General features: G+C 42.8%; 1 protein-coding gene across 2 annotated transcripts in view; it reads right to left on the reverse strand.

The window, feature by feature from the left end:
- Positions 1-351: 351 nt before the first annotated feature.
- The window catches only part of Vstm4 (V-set and transmembrane domain containing 4), an 85,205-nt gene continuing 64,271 nt past the window's right edge, over positions 352-21,285 (reverse strand). For both annotated transcript variants that reach the window (XM_027389486.2, XM_027389485.2), the window contains one exon: positions 352-1,526. In XM_027389486.2, the coding sequence (XP_027245287.1) occupies positions 1,401-1,526 (126 nt within the window). In that variant the 3' untranslated portion in view covers positions 352-1,400. The remainder of the gene's footprint in view (positions 1,527-21,285) is intronic.

The following is a 21,285-nucleotide window of genomic DNA, read 5'->3' on the forward strand; positions in this document are numbered from 1 at the left end:
TACTCGGGAGGCAGAGGCAGGTGGATCTCTGTGAGTTTGAGGCCAGCCTGGTCTACAGAACAAGTGCCAGGATAGGCTCCAAAGCTACACAGAGAAACCCTGTCTCAAAAAACAAAACAAAAAAATGCACAGTGGTTTTAGCATTCAAAATGCTAAATGCTGTCAGGAGAGATCATGTGTTTACTGGCTTATAGTTTGCAGAATCTTACAATGTTCATTGTCCCACTTAACCTTCAAGAATCCTAGGGAGTGTTAAATTCTTTTTAAATATACAGAAAGTCTGAGGTAATTAGGGGTAAGAAACTCAGGTAAGTCCCATGGTGATAAAAAGGGCACAACTCACATCCCAGCTGTGTTTAAAATAGATAATTTATCATATATACATGTAAATTACATAGCCAAACAATGTTTACAGAGTATAGCAAATGGCCACCAGAGTACACCTACATCAAAAAGCATCCTGATATCAAGATGACTTTTGCAGAGTGAATCTACTTCCATAAAGTCCAACATTTCTGTACATTGTTTAGGTCTTCAGAGAAACTTCCCCATGGACTTATGTCCCAAGGTCCCTGACATGTACACAAGACCATTACAGTTCACATCCAAAGCTGAGATGGACAAAACACTTGCCAATTGTTGAGTCTTCCTGGGCATAGCTTTCCTGCATGGCTTGTACTTCTGCTTCTATTCAGAGGGGACAGTGAGAGGCTCTGCTCTCCCCCGAGTGGGAGCTGACTGAGTTTGGCACAGTTTACTCTCTCATGTGATGTACCCACTGGCACCACACTAGAGTCTTTGGAAAAGAGTGAACAGTATGTTTTCCTGTCAGTCCTGGTCCATTTCACCAAAGGGGACAAGCACTTTCCAATGGCCAGCTTCAGAGCATCTATTCAAAACAACGGATGCCATCATAAGCAGCTGCTTGCCATTACCCTCAGGGGCTTGCTGAGCTCTGGGTGTCCCAGCAATACCATCCAAGCCTCAGAACCAGTGAGTCCATATAGCCCACCTCTCTTTGTGACCTCTGCAGGCATTTCCTGTGGTTATAAACTGGGTGCTCGATGTCTCAGGCACAGTGAGGGTGGTAGACTAAAATTAAGATTTAGCTTGATTTTCAGCAAATTAAGACTCAGGAGAAGAGAAGAAGGTGATAAGGGTTGGCTCAGCAGATGCTCTCAGGAACAGAGTCCCTGCACCTCAGGATCAGGTCAGGGACCTCTTGTCTGAGGAGACATGGCCAAAGGCTGTGCCCCCTCTTTCCTGGAGAGTGTGTACCGTTTTGAATGCCATGGGACGGGGCTCCCCACCACACTGAAGGCACAAGTGAAAATACAAAAATAGGACCTTTCTTTCATAAATATGTGGGAGCTCAGGTGACAGCCAGAGGAGAGGTGTCACTACAGCTGGTTCTCCTCGAAGAGGATCTGTGCGTACACGGTGCTGCTGGGGACACCTTTGGCAGCACGGGGTGGTTTGATCAGCTCTAGCTCGGCATAGGTCAAGTTTTCCTCAGTGATCTTTGGCTGTATAGAAAAACAAAAGCAAAACACAGGTTAAGCTGACCACAGTCAAGTTATCTGCCAGGTATTCATTTACCAAGTACATGTTCTCACAGTATTTATAGGGGCAAAAGGGAAATGTGTAGGCAAAAATAAATAAAAGCTTGGGCAAAACCAAGTAACACAAAAAGATACAATTCATTGCCCCACATAGAACATCATGCTCTGCCAAGAGACACTGCCATAGTTGAAGTTGGTATCAAGTTTTCACAAAAGCCATTGAACTTTACCTCACAGATAATAGCTAATTCTGAAAAGCAAAACAGAGTACTAACACTGGTCAAAAGAAAATGCACAGGAGACAGAAATAAGCCTACTGGAAATTAATAACAAACTTAGAAAATTTTGTGAATGCTGTAATTACATAACTAAAAATTCAGAGTATCTGGAAAATAATGGAGAAAGTATTTCTTGCTACATGCTAAAGATTATAGAGAGAACAGTGGTCATGGAGCATTAAGTGATTTATTATTTAATAACATGATGAGGGTCAAACATCAAATTTAGCAAGTTAGGAAATGAAAAAATAAACAAAAGGAAACAAAATAATAAGGACAAAAACCACAGAACAGCAAAACCAAAATATCTAAAATCAAGTGCTTGGAAAGTACCAGTAATGTGCCTATTGGTGGAAAATTGATGACTATAAAAAGGAAAAATATAAGAAAGCAAGGATGAATAAAACAGGAAACAAGAAAGGTAACAGAATATAAATGAAGGAAAATTTACACTGTTAGAAGACTGCTTGGCTTAACACACTAAAGAGGGAAGCTGAAACACAGGGTAAAATGATAGTGTCCCAGAAAAATATAAACGATAAATGCTGAGTGTAGGCAATTTGAATTTGCTAAATACCCTCAGTGGGTCAGCAAGGAAGGGCTGCCTCTTGACAGCCCTAGGAGAGCTGTTGGCAGGGCATTTCTGAAGGAAACTCCTATGCAGCTCAAACCATCTCATGTCATCACACTGATCAGAGAACAAGAAGGAAGCAAATCTAGATGGTGTTAGAACAAACTCTGTTCATACACATTTTAATTCAGATTTGTTCAGGAGAGTGAAGAGACACATAAGTGATAGGTAATCATATTCAGGTTGATGCTATCCTGGAACACAAATCTGGCTCAGTATTTTAAAATGTTGTATACTAGTAAAAGATCAAAAGAAAAACCTCATTATCTCTATAGATGCTGGAAAACCATTCAATAACATTTAAAGACCACTGTTGACAAAAATCAATCTTTGAAAGACATATTCACAGCTGCATGATTTCTTAATATGATTAGGAGATGTTAAGAAAATGAACAATTGGCAATCCAATTCTGGTAATATTAAAACTATACAACTGAACTAATTTACATATCGTAATGTCAGTGGAACTGACTAGAGACTCCAGAAGCTAACTGAGGTTATCTTTCAGTGAATGCTATTGGAATATTTGGGAGAAAAATAAAATAAATCACACCCTAAATCTCCCCAAATAAGTTTAAAATATGTAAACTCCTAACACTATTAGAAAAACATATGGAGAACTTTTAGGAAAACCAGCTTAGGAGTAAGATAACTTTACAAATGGAGCACTGTCCTGCTGTAAATGGCAAAATATTCTCTAAATAGAGTCAAAAACAATAAAAACAAAAGAACAAGATGTTTGCAGCTCATATCTAAGGGGCTTACAGCTCAGCAAAGATGGACCAACTGGAAAACAAAGCAGCGGGTGGCAAAGACCTCCCATGGCTCCCAGGAGAGGGGATGGGCAACAGCTCTGACACAGATGAAGACAGACAACCTTGCTCACCCAGAGTGATCGGTAGTTTTGTTTGTTTTTAGTTTTTTGAAAACTTCGTACTTGTTTTTATTCCACCCAACTTGGTGTGTGTGTGTGTGTGTGTGTGTGTGTGTGTGTGTGTGTGTGTGTGTGTGTGTGTGTGTGTGTGTGTGTGTGTGTGTGCTGCACATATATTCTTGGATGTGTGGCCTTTAACTGACTGTCCCTCTCCCAGCAGCTGCAGATTGCCAATGGCTCCTCGGCTGGGGGTGAGACTTCATCTTCATTCACCTCTTCTTTTCATGCTTGGATTTGGTCTGGCTTGAATGGGGCTCGAGAAAGCTGACACAATCACTATTACCGGAAGTCACAATTTTAAATTGTAAGTGTGACGTTTCAGCTTTAAGTTACCAAACATTTTTAAGTTGCCCAAACTATCATATCCTCTCATTTTTTCCTGTTGAGATTATTCTATTCTTTGGAAAAGAGTGAGTGAGAGAGAGAGAGAGAAAGAGAGAGAGAGAGAGAGAGAGAGAGAGAGAGAGAGAGAGAGAATATAGGAAGGCAGTAGAGGGTGGGGATGCAGATGAGAGCTTGTGAGCTAGTGGGGGGAAGACATACAGAGAGAGAGAGAGAGAGAGAGAGAGAGAGAGAGAGAGAGAGAGAGAGAGAGAGAGAGAGAGAGAGAGAGAGAGAGAGAGAGATTCTTCCAGGAGAAACCTGGGCATTTGTAGAATGAAGCATATGAATATACAATGGAGTAATCTTTAACAACTATGGAGTTGGGCTGGGGCTGTAGCTCACTTGTATGCTGCTTGCCAAGTATGTTCAAGGCATGGGGTTTGACCTTCAGTCTCACACGTATCACTCAAAACTGACGGAGCTGTACATGATCTGTATGCAGTGTTATTTATGAAAATATTTATGCATGCATGCACATAAGCAAACATATGCACATGTTACCCTTGGAAATTAGCTGCTGGAGAATCCAATAGCCATGGCTTCAAGGGGTGGAAACTGGGTGGTTGGGAAGACTCATACCTTTTGAAAATTCTTTGCGTAGTACCTTTTGGATGTCACAGTGGCAATTTATTTACCCAATTTGTAAATTGCACTGATTAAATTTGTAATTAAATAAGTAAAAGTGATCACAAATTTAGACTCATATTGACATTTTCATTTCAGCAATTCTATGCTTCTAATTCACATGTTAGACTTAAAGTTTAGGTTTTCAGTTTTTGTTTTGCTGTTAGTTTGAATCATACACTCTTTAAAAACAAACAAACAAAAACTATATGTCCCTGTCTTTTTTATCTTATGGAAGTGCAGGACAAAGAAACTGTTAAATCAAATGTAAGCTTCTCAAATGGAATGTCAAAGCAGAGAGTTTTGTTCTTTTGAGACAAAATACTGAAAGGGCCAAAGGGTGAACAAAGTACTTAATGCCAGCATACCCAGCCCAGGTGATTTTTCAAGTGATGTGCACAAGGGTCTAGCCATTTTTCAGGTTTCAAAGTTAAGCACATTTGTAGGGATGGAGTCTCTGTTTGCCTTTTGACACCAAAAGTCTTTATATTGCTTCTTAGTCATCCACATCTTACTGGCCAACAAAACCCCATGTACGTTCTCGCCTTTTGCTTTAATTACATTTCACATTGTAATGATTCCATTTAGGAACACCACGTGTCTTCCAATAAGTACTCAAAACCCAACTCATGTAAATTTTAGAACCCAGGTTTATGAAATCATATTGTCCAGTTGTTTTATTGCATTACTTTGAAACTGTATTGTTTTCTAGCGTAGATTATCTGTTTATTCTTAAGTTATTTCATTATGTTTGGATATGAAAAATAACACCAGCTTTCTCAATACAGGTCACCAGGCTGGCTTGGCTGATCTGTTGTTTTCATACATTTTTATGATGTTCCTATAGTAAACATAATTTAATAAAGCCAAAGCACACTAAATAAATAATTGCATCTAGAAAAGCAATAAAAACAAATAAAATTAGTACTTTCATAAGTGGAAAAGGTACTTCAATTACTGCTACAAGCAGCAACCCACCATAAAATGTGTACAATCATTTCCCTTATGCATATTTCTGGAGTGTAATAATTTGATTGAAGATATGAGGCAGCACACGGGAGGCTCAGGAGTGTGAAGTGTATACAGTTTACAACAGAAGATGCATAATATCAGCGCTTGGCACCTTTAAAGAACCTATTGTTTTTCTGGCAGGCACAGTTGGCTGACACCATCAAACATGTGCTTAACTACACTCCCCAGCTTGATCAACTGGAAATAAAGTCCTAGCAGCCAGGGAACAAGAGCAAATGGGACTCCTCACTGGTTTTCACCAACCTGCCTTTGTTTACATTGATGCCTCAGTAGAGCTTAGCTCTACCTAAGAATAGCTTAGAGATGGTTTCTGCCTTCTCAGGAAGACTAGGTAAGACCAGAGGACACAGTAAAGCCAGGAGCCAAAAACAAAGTGTGAGGTAACTATTCCAGGTGGCAAGGGCTTGCCATGGGACAAAATAAGGTAAGGGACCTGTGGCAAGGCCTTGAGTGCTATAGTCCATGTACTCTCACTGGCTAGACAAACCCTACTGACACCAACTGACAGCAATTCCAGTCCTAGACCAAAGTCCTGGGGATGGACCAGGAAGCACTCTGAGTTCTCTACAGGCCACCAGTTCTCAAAACAGCACTCTTCAGGCCTGTGTGGTACTCTGGATGCTGGAGGGATAGAATTACAGTTAGTTTTCTATGTCTGCGAGTCCTGAAAACAACTATGGGTTGAAAATATCTGGAGGAAAAGCTGCATCTGTGCTAAAACTGCGGACTTTCTTCTCTTCGTTCCCTAAACAATACAGCAAGTTGACTGTTTATACAGCATTTGCATTATATTTAGTATGGTAAGCAATTTAGGGATGATCTCAGATATACAGAAGGAGCTACTTTGTGATGCAAATATGCACAATTTTATACAAAGGACTTGGCTTTGGTTTATATGGGGAGTCCTACAAGCATTCCCCCAAGGAATCAGAGGGGTGGCCATACACAGGCTGCAAAGCTTCAGTCACACTAACTGCTATTTGCAAGCCCTCTTGCAGCCTCAGGCTGCCCTGAGAACATTAACAGGAACTTGAAAAGTCAGACTCATGGGACTCATGGCCTCTGACCCAGCTGTATGTTATACACAGATGCTGCTGAATTTCCTGGAAACAGACAGTGGAATGTTGAAATCGGTCAGCAGCACCTCTTCAGGGCACACTGGCTTTACCTTCCTTTGCCTCAGAAATGTTTAGTGAGATCTCCCTGTTGTTTCTCAAAGCCACTGTATGACCAGCCCTTGAAATCCACAGGGATTGGTTCCAAGAGCTGCACAAGTCCTCCAACGCCCAAGGCCCTTGTATAGAAGTGTCATGTTCTCGTATAGAAGTTCACATGTTCACATGTGCACACACATGCTCTCATGCACTTTAAGTGACTTCTAGATGAATTATACCATGAGTTATAATGTAAATTCTCTGCACATCATTGCTACACTTCCTTATTTGGGGAATAATAAGAAGCAAAAAAGTGAAAAGACTGTTCAAGTTTGGTACAATTCAATTCCCCCCAATATTGTCACCTTGTAACTGGTTGAGCCTACATGATGAAGGATGTGCCATCTGTGCACAGCTGCCCTGACCTCATACACCCTTAACCCTTTATCTTTTGTCACCTTTGATCGCCTTTTCATACATTTCTCAGTAAGAAGTGGGGAGCCTTCCTACAGTTGGAGGGAGGTTCCCTAGTCAGTAAGTAACAGAGAAGATGCAGTAAGGCATTAGTACAATTAAGGCAGCCAACTCTTCTTGCTTGTATTATTGGGGTCTTGTTCATGAAGAGGGGAGGAGAGCTTAAGCATAGTTCTCACCTGCCTGCAGAGCATAGGGGCAAGAGGAATTTGCATGAGATTCAAATGGCAGTTACTTGACTTTGGGCAGTTCTCCCAGCCGTGCTCAGGAACAATAGTAACTAGCTAAATAGTCAGCTGTGAGTGTATAAATGAGATGCATGTGAGAATTCTGATACAGCTTCTGCCCCAAAGAAGGTGCTAAATACATGTGTGTTGAACAACTCCACATTCTGACATCATCCCTTTCCATCTGGCCAGCTCAATGTCTTTGGCCTTTGTACACTTTGAATCCTTCACACATCAACAAGATCAGTGTGGACCATGTAAGCCAGAATTTTTCTTTATTGATGGGATAAGAGTCTGGGAAATTAGTTAGGGGCTGGATTATGCCCCTCCCACTGCCAAATTCCTGTGTTGTTTATCCCCCAGTAACTCAGAATGCAAACGTATTTGGAGAAGGGGTCTTTAAAGTAATAAAAATCAGTTTAAGATGAGGTTGGTAGATGAATTCTAATCCAATGTGACTACTTTACAGCGAACATTGGGATACAGGCCACTTAGCGGGGTGGCACTGTGAAGACACTGGTCATCTATAAGCTAAGGAGAAATCATGGGAAATCAGGCCCACTGCCATGTTGATCTTGGGCTTGAAGCCTTTTTGGGAAAACATATCTCTGGTGTATAAGTTATTTTGTTTGTGGAATTTAATTATGGCATTCTCAACATATTAGCCTGTTGGTCACAGTATAGATGAATAGAAAATGCTTTGTTTGGGGAAAGAAGAGATGAACTGCCTTCCCGTGGACAGTACATGCTAGGTCATGCCAACATCAGGGGTAAGGGAAGCAAGAGGCGGGTGTCTGGTGCTATTCAGTGAGAAAGCAAGCTGGAAATGGGAGATTTTAGGACCCCATCATGCAATCCTCCCAGACACATGCCTCCCTGCTGTCCTGCCCTCTACAGCTTGACCTTAACTCTGAGTTGCAGTAAATCCATCTACATGGTGGGCGGCTGATATGCACTGCCAGCCATTGGGAAGAGACAATAGGGACTTAGGCATCTCTGTGCTTCCTGGGAATAGGGTTGGTAGGCTCCATTGTGAGGGAGGAGTCAGTGACAGCAGCAACAGAGATGAACTGCTTCCACCTGAGTAAGGAGCCTGGCTTCCAGGTCACCTGCACCCCAGCCTTGGGGTGAACCCTAAGTCATTCTCACCTTCCTGACTGAACATACAGGCTCTGGGGGAGGAAGAGGGTTCACTGTCAGATGTTTTCTGCCCAGTCCCTGTGTGTCCACCTGACATCCACAGCCTAACAAGGCCACATTTTTTTTTTTTTTTTTTTGGTGTTGTTGCCTGTCTTTCCCTTGTGCTGAGGACACTGGAAGCAGCAGAAGAATGTGGCCAGATGTTGCCTTTCGGGATGAGCCTGGGCTGAGGTTTGGGACATGCTAAATCAAAGGCATAAAAATTTTTACAGAAAGGGGCTCCTTGCCCAGGGAAGGGCCCCAGCTGTACCTGTGTGCTCAGGACTCTTGAGTGAAGTCTCTCTCTTTTTTTTCTTTCACTGAAAAGTAGAACTGGAGCTGCTGGAGGCAGCAAGAATGAAAATTGAGGCCAGTGTGTTCAGAATGGCAGAGGGAGGTGAAGACAGTACCTGGTCTCTGGCCTCAGAAAACCCCCAAACCAGCCAGGGATATACATGACTTGGCCACAGCAGCTGTCATTATAAACATGCATTGACAGGATTTTGTGGGTGTTCCTGTTTCTCTAGAGTAAATACCCCAAAATGGGACAGCTTGGTCATATGATAAATGTATGTTTAGCTCTTAAGAAACCATCAGACTTCCAGAGGGTACCATTTGCCCTCCCCCAAGAAGCATGAGCATCAATAGCTCCATTTCCTTATTGTCACCTATTGTTTTCTTTACTCATGTTAGTAAGCATCAGGAGTACAGTAATCCCCCATCCTTGGGGAAACCCACTAATCCTAGACTTAAACTCAACTTGTCATTGATGGCTAAGGAGCTAGGTTAAATTCTCATACACAGCATGACTTCCTGTGATCACACAGGCTACAGATTGGATGCTGTAGGGAGTCTTTGCATTCTCAGTGTAAGAATGAATGAGAATTTCAGAGCTTTAGATGGCCTGCCTAGCCTCATCCTTCCGCTCCACCAGTGGAAAGATGCTGAGACCACAGATACCAGCTTAGGCTGCCTCTCCCGGCTCTAATTTAAGCCTTTCTCTGCCCCAGTTTAGGGTGATGGTTATGGAAAGTACACCCATGAGGAAGGACTGGCTTGAGTCTGCTGACACCAGGAAAACCGACCTCAAGAGATCCGGGAGTTATGCATCTCTTCCCAACACATACTTCAAGCTCCTAATGGGCACTTTCTGAGGATTGCATCTTGTGCAGGGGTTTCCATAGAGTCAACTGAAAGTTACCCTTCCTGGGTGAGCAGGGACTTAATGATCTCTTATGCAGACTCCTGCAAAACAATACTTTCTTGTAAAGATTGCAGCTGGATGTGCATGTTGAATTAAGTTTGCAGGAATAAGAGAGAAATGCAATTGCAGCGGTTGCCCGTTGCCAGTGTGAAGAGTTCAGTGAGGTAATACCATTATCACAGCAACAGATCAATACCCAGGACATGGGAGCTTTGCACTCACGTCACCTCAGAGCTCCAACCCAAGCTGCAGTTCTACAGAGTTGCAGTATCAGGAATCCATTTCCCCAAGAGACCATGAGAATTGTCAGGGGCAGACTTCCTCTTCTCCCTTCAAGATAAGTGCTCATTTTTTATTCAACAGAGAAGGAACTGGTAAAAACAAAATCTCCCTGAAGCCCCTGCACACACAACCATGGCCAGTGAGGATGCTGAAGCTGAATGTTTAGCACATTCTGCTCTCCCTGACCCAGAGCCTCGAGAGTCTCTAAACATCCATACTCAGGAGGGAAAAATATGCCTTAGGCTCATCGATCATACTACTGCCAACATGCCTTGGAGATGAACTTGGCATTGTTGAGTTGTGTGGGTCACTTTCAAGCATATATACTGATAGTTCTGAAAAGAGGATCTAGAGTTTTCTGGTGTGATGTTAAATAAAAATTAAGGAGGAAAATCAACAAAAGATATACTTTTCCAAGAGAGAAATGGCAAATGACCCAGAGTGGCTCGGTGTGGTGCCTGAGACTTGGTTCTTTTGAGAAGAGAACTCAGCTCATTGACAACTAACTTTTACCATCCCATTCAGTTCTCACCTCTGTCCTGTGAGGTGGGGCCAATGGTCACACTTATCCCCGATGAACAGACAGCTTTTAGAAGGCAGGAAGCTGCTGGGAATGGTAACACACCTATAATCCTAGCCCTTGAGAGGTGGAAGGAGGAGGGTGATGAATTGGAGGCCACCATGTACTAACCCAGTAGCAAAACCAACCAAACAAACAAACAAAATTGCAGAATCCTGTTTTATGGTCCCAGGTACATATGCGGGAGTCAGAGCCATCCATCCTACCTGGGAGCTGGCCCCTTGGAAAAGCACAGGAGCAGAACAGCATTTCAAGTTAAGAGAGTACACTCAGGTAGAAGTACAAGCTTCACATCTAGGTGATCCAGACTGGTGGACAGCAGTCCCTTTCCCTAAAAGTAGCCTGTGGTATTTTGAAAGAAAATGGCCCCCATAGAGAGATAACTCTCTCAGTCTAGACACGGGGGTGGGGTGGGGGGTTTAAGTCCCTGCTCCAAATGATATGACAGACTTTGAAGATCCCCCATGGAAGGTCTCACTCTCCCTGGGGAGCAGAAAGGAGATGGGTCGGTGGGGGGCAGGGGAGGAGGGGAGGGAGAGGGAACTAGGGTTGACATGTAAAACAAGCTTGTTTCTAATTTAAAGAAAAAAGAAAAAAACTCATAAAAAGAAAAAGAAAATGGCCCCCAAATAGAGTGACACTATTAGGAGATGTGGCTTTGTTAGAGGAAGAATATCACTGGGGGTGGGGGGGGGATTTGAGGTCCCCTATGCTTAAGTTACACTCAGTGTGTTACACAGTTGCATTCTATTGTCTGTGGGTCAAGATGTAGAACACACAGCTTCCTCTCCAGCACCATGTCTGGTTGCACATTGCCATGCTTCCCACCTCTGAACCATGTGACCCCCAATACTTTCTTTTCTAGGAGTTGCTGTGGTCATGATGTCTCTTCACAGCAACACAAACCCTAAGATACAGTCATCAGACACCCATGGGGAAAGGGGTGAAGGACCGTTAGCTCAAACTGCATAAGGCTTGGATACAGACTCACACCACTCAGCAGGCAGTGTCAGCTCCAACTGAAGGCTCTGAGGATGAAGGGTATGGCCTGCCTCATCCTCATCAGATGGCAGGCTTGGTGTGAAGAGATGGAAGACCCAAGGCCACACAGCACAAAGCCACACAGAACTGCCATCATTGAGAGGGGGTGTTAAAAGGGACAGGGAAGAATACAGCTAGAAAGCCTCCAGGCTCTTACTTCCCCATTCTCACACTAGGCATGAGGCTTCTGCAATAGGAGCAGGTCACTTCTGACCAGTATGAGGTGGATGGAGGTCACAAGGGAGTAGGCTCTGCTTTGGCCAGCTTGAGTGGGAAATAACTGCTGGATAGTGGCAAGAAGAAGCTGAGAGTCGAATGGGAAGACTTAGAGAAGTTCAAGTGACTGACTATAATTCAATCACCAGGTCACTTCACCAACTCTTTGGAGTAGATGTCACTTAATCTACCAGGATCTCTGCTTCAGGGAAAGTGTATGCTAGAAGCCTCTGCGATGACTTATGCTGCTGGGGCCAGAGGTCCAGGTGGACCAGTAGTCTCAAGATCTTGAATCATTTACATCCCAAAAGCCAGTATGGAGCTATGACTGCTCATCAAAGAACATATTGATGATGTAAGTCAAAGTCCAGAGACACAAAGGACCTTAAAGTCCATGGCACAGAATACCCTTTGCTCTTGCCTCAGCCTGGGGGTCATATCTGTGGTTCTCACCTCAATTTCCAATCTCTGTGTACTCACATACAGTCTGATGGCCAATAGTCCAATGTGCTCTAGGATTACAGAAGACAGGAAAGTATGAACTCAGAAAAGAAGTGGAGACAAAGGTTTCATCTATTGAAGTTTGTTGATACCGTGGACTGCACAAGCTTGCCAGAAAGTCCCCAGTCAAGGAAATTCACACAATGCTCTTGAGACCAAAGAGTTCAAAGGACATTTGTTAAAGAACATGCTCAGTGTACATTCAGTATGATGGAAAGCCACATGCCCAGGATAACAGCTCTTGGGACAGTCACAAGTCAACATCTATATATGTAGCATTTGAAGCTAGCACAGGAAGATCAAGGATAAACCTTACAGGTTAAAGATTTTGCAAGTTGACAGATGGATACCTCTAGATTTTACAAGCCACATTTTGCAAACAGGAACATGATTGTAGATAATGGTTGCAGTAAGGCTCCCATATTTGAAACTTCTCCTGGCTGCACAGTGACTGATCCATAAGCTGATGCAATTATTCATCTTCTTTCCCTCATGAACCAGGGATGCATGAATCCCCAGCTGCCTTCCCAAAGTGCTTCTAAAGGCAGTACCACTCTCAATGATGTTTTTGCTTAGGAAAAGAGAGTGGTTGCTTATCTGCTTCAACCACGAGTGTAATCTGAGAATATGCCATTTTTAATCCTATTCTCACATGGCCTCACACATTGGATCACACAAGGGTCTCTGTGGTGGTGATCAATAGTTTTCCCCTGAGAAACAGGAAGCCTGCCCTTCATAAGCTGTATGGCCCTAGGCAATGCACCCAACCTCTTTATGCCTGTGTTTCCTCATCTACAATGTAAGACTTACATAATTCCTCTCTGTGGGCTGACATTCAAGGATTTAATACATTGACACATATGATGGCCATAGAGGAATTCCTGCCAGGACTTCAGGAAATGCAGTGTGTGTGTGTGGTGGGGGGTACTGTTACTGTCAGGGCCATAACTTTTACAACAGATTATAAACAAGCATTGTCTTCACAATTGGTTCTTTGGATATATTCAGAAGCAAAGAGAAAAAAGTATTCAGAGACTTAGGAAGCACTGTGTGCTAGGAGCTATGGACTTCCAAGGCCACAGTTAATAGGATGCAATATGGCCTTGCTAAGTAACAAGTTAAAGCACTTCCTGGACAGGCTCTCCAAAACCTATAATGTTTACAATAAGATTCAGTGTCCTCATCTGGCTCTTAGGACCTTGTCCTATGTCTTTCCTAAACTCATTCCATGTGTCCTTGCTGACCAGAGTCCAGCCATACTAGTCTTTGTGTATTTCTTGGACACACCTTGTCAGTGCTCCTTGGTCAGGGATGACCTCAGGGCCTTTGTTCAAGCCATTCTATCTGCCTGGAAGAGTCTCCCCTGCACCATGGTAAACATTGTTTCATCATATTATCAAGCCTTTGCTCTGATGTGGTATCTTCCTTATCAAACAGAGTCCTTCCTTGACCCCTGCTTGGCTCTACTGTTGTCACAGCATGTAATGCTCCTTGGCATTATAAGATTCCATCCTGTATCTTCTTTTTCCATTAGAATTTCACAATAGTACCTCATAGTTCCTTGATGTGATGACAACCCTATGCAGAAGGTACTCTTACAGTCATCTTCATTCCACATATGCAGAAATGAAGACAAATAGCCTGTTTGTGATCAATGGCTAGTAAATGGCAGACTTGGTCCTTGGTCCGGCCTCTAGTGACTTCAAATCCATTCATGGATGCCTCCACCAAGTGTTCAGCAACAGGACAAAATTAAACCAGCCCTGAAGAGTAGTGTCTCTGGTTGACTTGTGCAAATGTGCAAAAGCCCATTGTGGCTCACTCTAAGCTGCCAGCAACATCTGGGCTCTCTTGTAAGGTAAGAGTAGGCTAAAGCACACACTGGCTTTGCATTGAGCTCCAGAAAGTCCGTGTGTTGGTGTTGCAAATGTTTATGTGTATGCATATGCACTTCTGTGTGACGGTCAGAGGGGGACTTCTGTGGCTTCCTTAATCCATCACTGTTTTATTTTTTGAAACAGGGTCTCTCCCTGAACCCAAAGTTCACTGATTTGGCTAGGCTGGCTTGCCAATGAGCTTCAGGGATCTGTTTGTTTCTGCTTCACACCATTTCAAGCTGGTTACAAATGTGCTGCACCATACCTGACTGTGTGTGTATGTATGTGCATGTATAGTGTATGTGTATGCACATTGGTATGCAGGTATATATCAAGGCCTGAGATTGACAGCAGGAGTCTTCCACTATTGTTCCATACATGATCTTTTTAAAGACAAGTTCTCTCACTGAATCCAGAGCTCACTGGGTTACAGGTGTGTGCAAACATGCTTGACTTCTGTGTAAGTTCCTGGGATTTGAACTTAAGTTCTCAAGGCTTTCAAGGTGGGAGATTTATTGACAAATTTATCTCCCTGGCCCAGAAAATGCATTTAATGGTGTGAAGTGAATACTACAATGGAAGAAAACCTATCTGTCATCATTGAAAATCCATCCAGAGATGTCCCCTACTTTAGGAAGAGGACTGAAATTGTCCTTCATGAACTTGTTTGTCTCTTTCAAGTTCTTCAGGGACTCTACTATAACATGCCATTAAGAATGGATCAACTGAGCTTGAGGCTTAGAGTAAAGCATAGGCACATGGCTTTTGGGTTTAAAATACTATATGCACATAATTGTAAATATACCATGTATACATATACATATCTTAATTATACATGTTATATGTTTATTGTATATATATATTGTATATATATTACATATATAAATACCATTTATCTATAGGGATAGATAGATAGATAGATAGATAGATAGATAGATAGATAGATAAATAGATAGATAGAGACAGAGGTATCCAACACTGAGGAGGCTTTTGTGTATACATAGACAACACTTAAGGGTGTGTAACAGAGGCCACGGCAGAGAAATAAGAGTCTAGGAAAGGAACTGCATTTTGTATTTTAACATGTGGAAATTATGAATTGCCAAAATAGTCCTACCTATTCAGTGAGGTCAGGGCAGAAAATAATGCCCTAGAACCAACCGACTTAACCAAGTGTTTTTGACAGGAGGAATGGGCTTATAGTGACGGAAATAGGGACTTATCACCAAGCACTTGGGTTGTATCAGGTCTGACATATGCCAGTGAGGGAATAGGTCACTACCTTGTTCCATCTGGGAAATGGAAACAATAAGGGGGTTGTCCCAGAATTAAATGTGTCTCCTTATTGATAAGTATCAGAATAGGGTCTGAACATGGAAAGGGCCACTGAAATATCATCATCATCATCATCATCACCAGTCCCACCACCATCATCATCATCATCATCATCATCACCACCATCATCATCACCACCACCACCATCATCATCATCATCACCACCACCATCACCACCATTATCACCATCACCACCCCATCACCATCACCACCACTATTATCGTCACCAGTACCACCACCACTATCCTCACCATTACCACCAGCACCATTACCTTCATCTCCATTTTATCATCACTACTACCACTACCATTACTATTATCACCATTGCTGTCATCATTATAACCATCACCATCACCGTAGTATCAGGCCGTTGTCATGGTATACAGGGCACGAACTAAGTATTAAGGTCAAATCTAAAATGACAAGGAGAATGCCTGATCATTTGTAAAATTTACATTAGAATATATAATGTGGGCCATGAGTGCACATAGACTACATTAATAATTTACATTCTTCATCTTTATGCACACTCCAAGCAGAAAGTCCTAAAGCTATATGCAACTGGCTTTTGGCCATCACACATGTTTATTGATGATTTATCAATTTAGGGGTTGAGAATTTAAACGATCCATAGAGTTCAAGCTTACCTTATAAACACAGGGCCCTGGGTTTATCCCTCAGCACCGGGGGTGGGAAATGGAGCAAAATAAATTCATATCTAAACATGTATAGTAATAAATTATAATTTAATCTAGTCACAGGAAAGGATCCCTCAGATGCATTACTGTTTGGTTGTGAGCTCAGAATTTCACAGAGGTTTTTTCCTGATACTTTGAATGCATGTCTTACATATGTTGATGGTTTGTATTCTCTCTTTCCGAAAATGGCACTTCATTTCTAGTATTCTCCATCAGAGATTGAAGAAGTCTTTTAATAACAACTCTGAAGTACTCTGTTCAAAACCGAGCTTTTAAATGAAATAGGCTTAAAAAACATCAAATGTGAGCAGAAATGATATTGTTCCACGAGATTACAAAACCAAAATAGAGCAAAAAAGTTTCTTAAAAAAATTTCCCAGCAGTACAATGATCTCAGAAATGAAGTGCCCAATAAAGGCAGCAAATCAGCTAGGCTGAGAGGGAAAGCAAGCCATGGTTCTTCAGGGAGGGACAGTTCCTACTAACACAGGGGACAGGCTGCCCAGAGTGCGGCCCAGCTTGATTCTTGGGTGGAGGGTGGACTAGACAGTCAGGAGAGGTCATCTATGGGGCAGGACCTGCTGGGCATTCAGGCCTGCTTCCCACCTGGCTCTTCTGCAGGCTGTCTCATCACCTTTGCCAGGTGGCTCCAAGGCTCAGGTTCTGCCATGCCCAGTACCTTGCACACTGCCTTTCAGCATTCAGTGGGCAGTGGAGAGAGTGAGGGTGGAGCTGAAAGGGTGATCTGAATGAACCAGTCATACAGGAGCTCACCTTTCTTTAGAACCAGAGTCTCATCGGCCTTCACAACTGAGAGGCACTTATACAGTGGAACTCAAACAGTTCCCCCTCCCCCACTCCAGTGAGGTTCCCAAGAGTTCTTAGTACACTACCTTGTCTTAAAAACTTCCCTTAGTCCCCCCCCCCACACACACACACAAAATACACACATCATCAGCGCTTCAACCTACTGTTACTGGCTTCTCAAACATTAGAAAGGCACCTGACTTGGCAGGTGACTCAATGCTCTTGCACAATCTATGTGGCCTGTGTGGAATGACAGCCTCATGCCCCGCTGAACAGAATCCCTAAGCACAGGATGCTCTGTTTTTACTTGCTCTTGATCGCTTCCGGTTTCTGGAAGCCTCGGTGCCTGCTCTCTCTGGAGGAGAGGCCCATGAAACCAAATGACTTCTGTTTCCCCCAATCTCATCCCCTTCAAATGCTTCAGCATGGATTCTCCCTGCAGTCAACATACATAACTCCCTGTGACAATAATGGGATGTGCATGTGCACCAAGGGGGGCATAGAATTTTATCTCTGCAAAAATGGTACTAGCACGGTACAAGCAAAGTTTTTGTTTTTTTCCCAAGGCTTTTACTTGGGGCAATATATTGTACATGTGGTTGTGGGTTTTTTCCTTCTTTTTAATTTTAAATTGAGATTATGAACATATTTTATGCAGGTTAATATATCCTTTTCATGTAAAATTTAGCTGAAACCAGTTCTAGCACATTAACGACAACAAGAGAAATTCTCTGGCTTATTATAAACATCCTTCAAGAAACCTGAAAAGCATGTCCTCTGGAAATAATTTTGTTGGGATCTGGAATATTATTAAACTCCTCTCAGAATTCTATCACTGATGCCTAATGAGCCTCAGAGCCCTTTTCTACTACTGAGCAAAGGAAACGTCTTTTTTGGCCTTGGCAATATGTTCTGGGTGATGAAAACAGGGCTGGAGGAAGGGGCTATGTAAACAGAACAGCACAGGGGCCCTGGCCCCAGCAGACTGGTCCATGGTTTTCAACCAAGCACAGAGAATCAGACTCCTCGGACAGGTCCTTCTGACGCTGGTGTAACGAATGACTTTTCTGACCACTGAGATTTCCTATCTTTGGGTTACCATGAGAGGAGGGAGTTTACTGAAGACTTTGGAATGGTTAAAACCACTGCCAAATCAGCTAGATAGTATGTATTTAATGCTCAGAATATATAAAGAACCTACCAATGTGCACGAGAGTACACACACACACACACACACACACACACACACACACACCTCACTCAATTTAAAAACAAACAAAGACCTTTTGTATTTCTTCAGAGAAGACAAAAGTAGCCAATAAGACCATGAAAAGATGTTCAACATCAGTTATCGTCAAGGAAACACAAATTTTAAAACCACCCTGGAATACTCTTTTACACACATTAGGATGCCACCATTAGAAATGGAGAAGATGGGGGTGGAGGAAGAAAAAAACTGGAGGAAAAGGAGGGGAGAAGGGTTGAAGAGGGGAAGGAAGGTGAGGAGGAATAAGGAAGGGGGAAGGAAGGGAAAAAAAGATAGGAATGTGGAAAAATCAGTTCTTGGGCATTATTGGTGGGTGTGTAAAATGGTGCAGCCGATTTGGCACAGAATGTGGTGCCCCCATGCAAAAGTTTATCATTCAATTTGGCAAACTTACTTCTGTGTTCATACTTCACAGAATTAAAAGGACAGACCTAAACAGATGTGTGTATGCCCATATTTATAGTATTCAAAATAGTTGAAAAGAGGCGTCAACTTGGTGTGCACTAATGGTGGATGGGCACACAAAATGTTACATGATACATCCATGCAAAGCCATGTAGTTCTGTCTTAGGAAGAAAGGCAATTCTAACACAGGTTACAACATGACGAAGGACCCAGAGGCACGGTGTTAAATGTATCAAGCCAGTCAAATATATTCAACAAGATCCCAAATTAAAATGGTGGGTGGAACCAGATTTGTGAAGGAGTGGGAGCTGGGAGCAGGAGACCGAAAGGACAAGTTTTGTGGGGGATCAAACAGTAGCTCCGGTGAGTCATGAGAAGGGCAGCAGATGCAGGTCAGAGAGCCTGGACCACAAGGGGTCTCATGTTCCTAGGGGTGGGGGTGGGTAGGACAGGAAGCAGTGACAGATGAAGGGCCCCTCCCTCCCACTCACAGGAGCCATGCTTCAGCCAGAGGCAAAGGGGAGTCATTGGAATATTCTAGCCAGGGAAATGCCATGGTTGGAGCAGTTTCAGGAAAGGCCCCAGGCAGCAATGCAGTCGATGGATCGGAGAGAATAAGACAGGCTCCACGAGACCCACTGGGAAACATGGTAATTAAGCCCACAGTGTTCCTGATTTTTCTGTCTTCAGCCTCTTGCTCACAAGAACTCATTTTCTTTTTGGAAAATAGGGGTGCCCTGACCCCTCAGCAACCCTGGCACATGGGGCTTAATTACAGAGAGGAGGGCCTCGTGGGCATGCTGTGGAGGAGGGCAGGATGCTGACTGGGGCACAGTGGACATCAAACCCATTTAACCCTAAGAATAATTCTCACTTTGTTTCTCATTAATTTTGGGCGCTACTAACATCACCTCCTTACTGATGCTTTTTTTCCCTTTAAACTCGGGTTGGCTTCCACATCAGACACTGTATTTTCTTCCTCCTGCCTCGAAGTCTATAAACTGGCCCAATGCAATAAAAAAATAAATCAGATGCACTGGGGAGCTCTCTCATTCTCCTGAAATGAGGAAGTAATCAAGATGTTTCCTGGAAGTGTGGGAAGTAGTTCCACAGGCTCCCAAGGCAATGCCATGAGAGTGCTTGACTAGGGTGAGGCCACCAGGGGTCCCCATAGGTTTCAGTGACTTTTGGAGTCCATGACCCAATTTATGAAAACAATCAATCAGATTCCTCAGTTTCCAGAGTGTTCTGAGGGCCCAGAGGTTTTTTTATTTGTTTTTTATTTTCATTTTTTAATCTGTTATGGTGGTAGTGACCCAAAGCCTGCTCGGCTTCTGAATTCCATCTCCAGGCCACACTTCTCTGAGTGTGTTCTGTCACTCTCCAGAAGATGAAGGACTGCTGATGTTAGAATAAAGAGTTCCTGCAAACATGCAGACTTACCAGGCCAACTGCGTCATCAGACCGCCAGGCAGCATCACTGTGATGGGGGCCTCATTCCTGACTAGCAGACTTTGGAAGCAGATTGCTACATTTGGTCTTGTTTAAATAAGGGATAGAGAGGGCAGTTTTGATACCTTGATTTTAAAATGCCTCTCCCTAGCTTTCTTTCTTGTTTCTTTATCATTAACAAAAACCACAGCAAAAACTTTCCAACCACTGTTAATCTCTAGAGGATGCATTTCTTGTAAATGATCATGTTGTCTTAGAAACGCTAAAACAATAATCCAACCTCCTAATCACTTGAGTGTTGCAAACACTAAGATTAATACGCGTCACCTAGTAGACACTATAGTCGAGACAAGTGACAGGAATCATAAAACACCTAGAAGAGAAGTTGGTAGGTGATCAATAAATGAGTGGCAGTTCTTAGGCCTTCTTCTCAAAGGAGAAGGTGCATAAGTTTCTAGAAAGAAGGACTGGTGGGTACTGTAGCCTAGGACTCAGTCAGGATGCAACCTTTTACAGTGCGTGTGTGTGTCTAAGTTATTATCTAAATTGCCCATTAAGGCCTGTTTGAGTCAACAAGTAGCTATTGACTTAAGTTTCAGCTACCATCAAGATTTATTGATCTGAGAAATAAATATTGACCAAATTGAGACTGGGGTCAATGCTAGCATCCTGGGGCAATAAATCTTAATATTTATTGAGAATTTTGACTCTAAAATATTGTCAGACAGAGGCCTAGTTGAGGTCAGCTCTTTTTTCTTGTGTGTGTGTGTGAGTTGTTATTGGTGGAAACTGGTACCAAAATTAACTTGACTCTATGAGAATTTGCTATAAAAATTTTAAAAATTCTCTACATCTTAAATGACCAAAAGATAATTGTGTATTTAAAGACCTGTTGGTAAAAAATAAAAATCTTGTTGAGGTTGGAGAGACAGCTCAGAGGTCAAGAGCACCTGTCTTCCTCACAGAGGACCCGGCTTCAGTTCCTAGTGTCACGTGGTGGCTCACAATCATCTGCCACTCCAGGTCCAGGGGATCTGATGCCCTCTTCTGACTTCTGCAAGCACCAGGCACACATACACATTCAGGCCAAACACTCATATACATAAAACAACTACACAGGGGAGAAAGATTTCATTAAACA

This window comes from Cricetulus griseus (assembly GCF_003668045.3).
Source record: "Cricetulus griseus strain 17A/GY chromosome 1 unlocalized genomic scaffold, alternate assembly CriGri-PICRH-1.0 chr1_1, whole genome shotgun sequence".
Lineage (NCBI taxonomy): Eukaryota > Metazoa > Chordata > Mammalia > Rodentia > Cricetidae > Cricetulus > Cricetulus griseus.